The sequence below is a fragment of the Vanessa tameamea genome, chromosome 6 (assembly GCF_037043105.1).
Source record: "Vanessa tameamea isolate UH-Manoa-2023 chromosome 6, ilVanTame1 primary haplotype, whole genome shotgun sequence".
NCBI lineage: Eukaryota > Metazoa > Arthropoda > Insecta > Lepidoptera > Nymphalidae > Vanessa > Vanessa tameamea.
This window is the reverse complement of record NC_087314.1, coordinates 1,829,220-1,836,537: the sequence shown is the minus strand read 5'-3', so window position 1 is coordinate 1,836,537 and position 7,318 is coordinate 1,829,220. Positions and strand designations below refer to the sequence as shown.

The window sequence follows — 7,318 nt, the reverse complement described above, 5'->3', positions numbered from 1 at the left end:
AAAAAATAAAACATTTTATACGAAATTTAAATCAGGCGAATATGATGAATAAATTTATTTTAAAACTACATACATTTAACTATGTTACCCGTCCGCTTCGCTAGGAAAAAAAGGGAAACGTCATCGAAATTCAAAAATTTAAAAACCTACCTGGCCATACAAACGTTCAATAGTTTTTACGCATACGTAATTACAACCACAATATTTGTATATGTAGCATTAGTACCGCCCGCACTTTGATCCCAAAAACAGTTTCTGCGCAGTTACTGTTACAACTTCAGTCCGACCAACTTATGTATATCGCACCTGTAGTGTACTATTATGATAAGGAGCCTACACAATTTGTGTATTCCAATTGTAGAAGGAAAAAAGGAAAATAAACAAATTTAACTAAATGAGTTGAATTAGCGTGATTTAATATAAACAGTTGATTCTGATGCTTGTTATTCAAAAATAATTTATATGTATATCAGAAAGCATAAATTATAAATTTTGATCACGCCAAATAATGCGAACCGTGCAAATTATATTACGAGATATCTATCATATATCGACGAGTAACGAATTTCTAGTAAGACTTGAAACTTTAAAATTAACTAAGTATTATTGTCTAAAAAGAAATTTATTTCTAGAAAAATATCATATACAATGATAATTTTTTTAAGTACAATCGAAATATATTAATTTTAATTGATTGCTTCGTCGTAAATTTTATGTACACCACGGACAAAATACAAATAATCTGAATGTCCCTTGGGTAAAAATGTCTGGTTTTAAATGTCGATGGTATTGATATCGGAACGGAACTGTTATTAATGTGTTTGTTCCAGATAATTATATTCCTTATAAATAAGATATATTACCTAAAAATTCATTGTAGTCCGTAAGTACATAATAAATTTATATATCATAAATATTCGTTCACCCTTTTTCCTTTCTTCAATTAGAATTGATTCTATGAAAGTGTCAAATAGAAGTTGTAATAATTGTATTGTTTTTATAACTCGATGTAATATCTCAGTTTTTAAGTTATATATAATCAAAAGCAGTATAAATGTATAAATCTTACTTTTTGTAAATAAAAATCGATTATGTAACTTATATTATGAATGTGAATGTTTACATGTATTTAAACGGTGTGAATACAATTACTTAATATGATTAGGGATATTTGTAAGGAAAATAAAGACTGCTATGGGAATAATTAATCTTTTTTCTTTTTATTCTTTTTTATTTTATGTATAAAACTAAAATTCAGTCTGTGTCTTTTGATAGAGAGACAAGTTATGTAAACCTAAAATTTGGCTTTTCACTAAGGAAAATTCGGTGGATCGTACGCAAAAAAAAAAAGAAATAATGTATAAATATTACATCTAAGCATGATTCAAAATACGTCGAGCAATACTGTTATTGTACGTACACTATTATCGTTTGGTCGTATTAATAAAGACAATTTTTTTGTCTTGCGCAAATTTTTCCTTTTTGCTTTTCCATGGGCGCCATTCGACAAATTTTGTTTATTGGTTTATATACCTATGTACATTTCGTTCCCTACTTTTCCTAAAAATACTTATAAAATAAAATAAACGAGAATTTTAGATACTCATATTTATACAAATCCCACAATTTTATTTATTTTTTCCTAGATTCCATAGTGAAAAGCCGGCTTAAATATATTACAAGATGTAATAACTAAACACTAGCAATCTTTAAGATAACTTAATATAAATACAGAAGTATTCTACAATAAATCTTGACATCTATAAACTTTGAAACTGAGATCTAATTCACACTATAAACAGCCAACTATGTAACTTTTCTTACAGGTTTCCGTCTTCTTCTAACAAAAATCCTAACATCGGGTATGTCTTCTCTTTGAAGTGCATCTGTATTGTTAAGACTAGAAGAATTAGTCATTGAGACACTGACATCTTCGGAAGGCGCGGTACAGATTGAATCTCTCTCAGCAACATCAATATGTTCAAGACATTTTTGAGGTGTGGATGTTGCCAGAGCTTTAATACTATTTAATGGACATTTTTTTAAGATAACATCATTAGTAATGGGTGCAAGTGAAGGTGCATGGATTTGTGGAGTAGCCACTGATGTAGAACTTTCTGCTGAACATTCCGGTTGGATTCCTGATGATATTATTACTGTTTTAACAATATTAAATCCATCTGTTAATGTTTCCGATTTAGTATTTTCATAAACATTATTTAAAGGTGACTGTACATCCTCTGTCTTGTTTTCACCATTTTCATCAACAACAGTTACATTTACACTAAAATTACTCGTAATGAAGTCGGCTACTTTTTTGTCTTGTGATTTATCTACAACACTATCGAAGGCGTTTACTTTATTGGCCCTAGTTAGTGTTTTAGCAATATCCTCGACACTTAAATCAACTGCATCTTGAGTATTATCAAATATTGATGTGTATTTATTCGCAGACTGTACTTGCATGTTGTTTAAACCAAGATCATCTGGTGTTATTAAGCTACTACTATCGCCAAATAAGTCACTAAATTTACTAACAGTTTGCTTAGAAACATTTTTCTTGCTTTCTTTTTCTTTTGACTTTTTTGTATTATGACATTTCTCATTTTGTTTCTCTGATGTAACAGAATGCGTTTCCTTTTGTTCAATTGTTTTTCTTTTACTTTTACGTTTCTTACTACTTTCTTTCAAAGAATCTTTTGTTATAGGTTTAGCTGTGTCAGCTTTTTTTGAACTTATTGGTTCAGGTGTAAGTGAAGTTATATCAGATTTATTTTCTTTTCTAATAGTAGAATTTGATTCTTTATCCATGTTTAGGATGGCTTTAGACTCGTGTGAATTTTCATTTGATTTTTTGTTTATGTCATTGTGAAACTCCACAATATCACTTGCTTCATCACTTAATTCCAAATCACCTTCAATAGTTCTTATTATGTCTTGTGTCCTTTTATCAATTATAGCTTTATCAGATTCTGAATTGTCTTTAAAATCATTTTTATTACATTTTTTATCAGAAACATGTTCAATATTTTGTATAATATGTTGATGATTTTTAACACTAGCATCCAAATCTGTAATGTTTTTCTTGTTTATATCACAGGCTTCTAGGTGGGCTAAATCTGTTTCTGTATCCATTTTATCAGGTTTTTTAATTTTTGGTATTTTAAACTTGGTTTTTAAAGATTTTTCTAATGTTTTAGTATCAACTTCTTCCTTAGATACATTTAAATTTCTTGTTTCAGAATCGGTATTAGCTTTACTTAGTCCATCTTTTCCATTGACATGTTCTTTATCAATTTCCTTTGAATAAATTGTTGCGATGTCATCATTCATATCATCTATTTCGCCAGATTCTAATGTATCATGTAATTCTGGATTGTCAATATCCATATATATTTCTTTTAATAAATCATCATTTTCTCGATCAAATACTGGTTTAGATAATACAGCTGGAACATCATACTTTTCGATACCCCAAAGAGTTTTATCAACAAATTGCATATCAATATCTCGACCAACCACTGTTGATAATATGGTACTGTCATTGGATGTTTTTAATATATATTTTTTACTTGATATTCTAGGATCTTCCAATTTTGTTTCAGCTGTGTTCATTATTTCTGAAAAAATGTATAAGGATAAAATTGATTTTTAATAAAAAATGCATAAATGTTGAAGACTGGTATATTTAAGGTCCTTTTACATTTATTTAGTCAGTAAATATTACATACAATAATATTAAATATAACTTTAATAGATAAAATATTTAGCATTTTTGAAACACAGATGAATAATAAGCTTGGCTTATGATTTTAATTTATATTTTTAGCTTAAAGAAGACAACATCAACTTCTATGCATCAATGGACTCAGTTTTATTTTGCATATCAATGTAATTGAAGATAATCATTGATTTCAAAATTATATCAATCATTCACAGGGCCAGAAGTAATTCTTCTAGTTTAATATTTCCATTGATCTCCTCCCAATCTTCCTTATTTAATTTGTTTTAAATCAATGAAATGATATAATTTTCGTTAAATTTTGAAATAATATTTAAATACTGTTTCAAGACTATATTGTGATTTTAACTGCTTGTCTAGCAGTTCTAACTATTCATAATGGCTTATTTCTTTCTGGAGTTGAAGATATCCACCTCATGATTACCTACTTATAACTAGGATAACATACCTTTAACAAAGTGTTGAGAACCACTATTTTCAACATTTACATGATCCGGTGACTGGCAGGATGAGTTTAGTTTATATTGAGATTTTGAAACATGATTTCTCTCAGTTAATTCTCTTTCCTTATTGTTTGCATAAATATTCATTTCTGCTGCACTTTTACCATGTATATCCATTTTCTGTCGCTTACTACAAGGCTCGTCATAATCATGTCGCGTTCTGTACTTCACTGCAGTATGCTCATAGTATCGATTGGAATGTTTATCGTTTTCGCGGTAATTATCCCGGTCATAGTTAAACCTCCTGTCTCGACTCTTTGAACGGTTGTATTTATCAGTCGATGGACTGTTGGTTCTTGATAATCTTTGTTTTCCATAATCTCCTCTTACATGATATTCTTCATTATATTCATTAATATGTCTCTGCTGGTCTCTTTCTGAACTGTATTGTCTCCTATTTTTTTGGAAATTTTCATGTCTGTCTACATTCCTGAACTTTTCATAGTTTGTATATCGGCTTGTCCTAAATCTCGAATATTCTTTGGATGGCTCGTAATATTCATGAGGTTCTATCCTATAATCTCTAGTATCACACCACTCATTATGTTTTAAGTCACTTCTAAGAGGTGATTTTCTTGCAGTGGAACATTTTTCTTCAGCGTCATCATCTGAACTAAACTTTGCTTCATGTTGGCTATAAATAAATTATTATTTAATAAATTGTTGAGAACATGTTTTAAAAATTAGTATAAAGATTTTTTTTAACTAATAATCATTATATTTAATATTTGAATTTTGAATAAATAGCTTATAACGGTTATGTTTAAATTAAATTAAATGTATACAAGTTATTGATAAACTTCATTTAATAAAATATATTATGCATCTTACCTCATTCCTAGCATAGATTTTCTTCTGTTCATAATAACTTTTTTACTAGATTGTAAAGACTCATCCTTATGACTATCTTTTGAATAATTTTCTTTGTTTTTATTTATTTCGCAAGACTCCCCTATAGGCTTAGCTACTTTCTCTTCACTAGATGTAGACTTATTACTGGTACTTTTGATTGAAATAGTATCTATAGACGGAGTGCAACTAGAATCAACTCTGAAACCAATCATTATACTTATAAAACATTGGTGTTTAAGAATAATTTAAATATTATCAATCTATAATTCAACAATTATCCATGGGATAATTTGATATCAGCATTAGATTTGTTGTACAATCTATGTAATTAATAAGACTGCAGTCCATCTACACAACAAGAAAAATTATGTACACAAACATAAATATGAGTTTATAGTTACATAATATTAGAAAATTCATTTTATGTGACAGGTAAGGTTATTTGTCAAAAAAATTCTATATTATGTCATAATATGAACAATATATTTTATTCAGTTACTAACCTCACCAGTATTATGAGAAATATAAACTGCTTCTTACAAAACAACAAATTATCTGAGATAGTAAATAGTATCTTAGATGTTTTGTACATTGCATGTATTTGTAGATAGGCAGAAATGCGTGCCCAAAGTACTACTCATTTTTATATACCTGTATAAGATATTTTCTAAAAGAAAAAGATAAAAAAGAAATAAAATACCCATTATCTTTATGATGATTACTCGCTGGTGCAGCTCTAATATTTTGTTTTTGTTTATTAACAACATTATCTAACGTTTTGTTGTTCGTTTTACCCTTTTCTTTTGGGTTAAAATTGCCTTTTTTTACATTTAAGACATTCTTACCAGTTGCCTTCATTGCATTTATTACTATCATATCTTTTCTGAAATAAATTAAGGCATTCATGTATACAATTCAATAATTTAGGTTAAAAGGTAATTTTGAGTCAGGTGACTTCAGACTCCAATTTTTGAACTGTAATCTTATATTTAAATTTAAACCATATTATCCAAAGTAATCTTTTACCATGAATATCTAAAGAAAGTGATTGTATAAAAAAAATATACTTTGTTGTAATTCTGTTCATTCTACAAAAATATGATATAGCCTAAGGCAATTTTCAAAATAAAATTTGTCTTAAGTAATGTTTGCCAATGAAGATGGGTCGAAATAATTACAGGAAATAGTCTTATTAGCCAAAAATAAAAAGACAATAATTCTAAATCTAATTGCGAAATAAAAAATGTAGTTGAAAATAGTGTGAACATAGAAATAAAGGGCAGAATTTACTTACTGAAAGTTTAAATCTTTAATCATTTCAGTTTTTCTCTCAATCTCAGCTCGTGCTGTTTTTAATAACGAGGAGTAGTTAATTTCCAACTGCTTATATTCAGAATTAACTTTGTCAAAATCCTGCAAAATGTTCTAAAATATCAATGCACATCCATTCCTTTATACAAATATTCAGAAACAGAAACTAAGTCAGAAAGCCAAAAACGAATGATTATGCCGTTTTATAGTTGTTTAATAAATGTAAGGTATATTTTGAATTTTTTTAAGTATTTTCTTAAGATTGGATGAATTAATCATTATGAGATATCAAATGTCATGAATAAAATGTTCAATTGATTTCTGAGAATTTCTTACTTTTTGTAATATACCCATCGCCTTAGAAATTTCTTCAAGTTTCAATTTTAGTTCTCTATTTTCACATTTTAACTGTAAAAAATTATATGCATTAAAAAAGGTTCGATAAATTGTAACATAATGAGTTGCAAAGAATAAAATGTTGCACAACAAAAGTTATTGAAAATTACTTAAATTTAGACGTAGACAAAATGACAAAATAATAATTGGCGCTAAAACTCCATACCTCATCAACGATATTAACGTCGTTATAATTTTCCAAGTTATCGTATAAATCATCCATTTTACAAAGAAATATGAAAAGACACGAATTCAAAAGTACGTGAAATATTTGTTTATGGATTATAGAAACTAATATCAAATATAAATTCAAAATAAAATATTTTAAAATAAAAACTAGATCACTATACATTCAGATTGTGACGGCTTTAATACCAGTGTTACCACTTGCCAATGCCAGGCAAATGCCAAGAGAGTGATGAATAAAATCATTGCTCTTATAGTGTTATTTTATGTGGCCCGATTAGTAAGATCACTTTCACTATAACATGTATTTATTTAAAAAAAAATTAAC

At 27.9% G+C, this 7,318-nt stretch overlaps 1 protein-coding gene across 2 annotated transcripts; it reads right to left on the bottom strand.

Moving 5' to 3' along the window:
- Positions 1 to 1,529: 1,529 nt before the first annotated feature.
- Positions 1,530 to 7,176, bottom strand: LOC113393277 (uncharacterized). 2 transcript variants are annotated; one of them, XM_026630080.2, is made up of 7 exons: positions 6,971 to 7,176; positions 6,745 to 6,816; positions 6,392 to 6,522; positions 5,798 to 5,980; positions 5,077 to 5,295; positions 4,191 to 4,879; positions 1,530 to 3,620 (listed from the first exon to the last, which is right to left on the bottom strand). In XM_026630080.2, exons 1-7 carry the CDS (start codon positions 7,154 to 7,156, stop codon positions 1,807 to 1,809), a joined length of 3,294 nt encoding a protein of 1,097 aa, XP_026485865.2. In that variant the 5' UTR covers positions 7,157 to 7,176; the 3' UTR covers positions 1,530 to 1,806. The 2 variants fall into 2 exon arrangements, with proteins under 2 accessions (XP_026485865.2, XP_026485866.2); XM_026630081.2 differs by having other exon boundaries at positions 6,392 to 6,510.
- Between the last annotated feature and the right edge of the window lie 142 nt (positions 7,177 to 7,318).

Coding starts and splice junctions, on each gene's coding strand:
- LOC113393277 (XM_026630080.2), bottom strand. CDS start 7,156: ATGTATAGTGATCTAGTTTTTATTTTAAAATATTTTATTTTGAATTTA. Junction 6,523..6,744: donor CGATGGGTATATTACAAAAA/GTAAGAAATTCT, acceptor TTGATATTTTAG/AACATTTTGCAGGATTTTGA. Junction 5,296..5,797: donor AATCATCATAAAGATAATGG/GTATTTTATTTC, acceptor GATTGGTTTCAG/AGTTGATTCTAGTTGCACTC.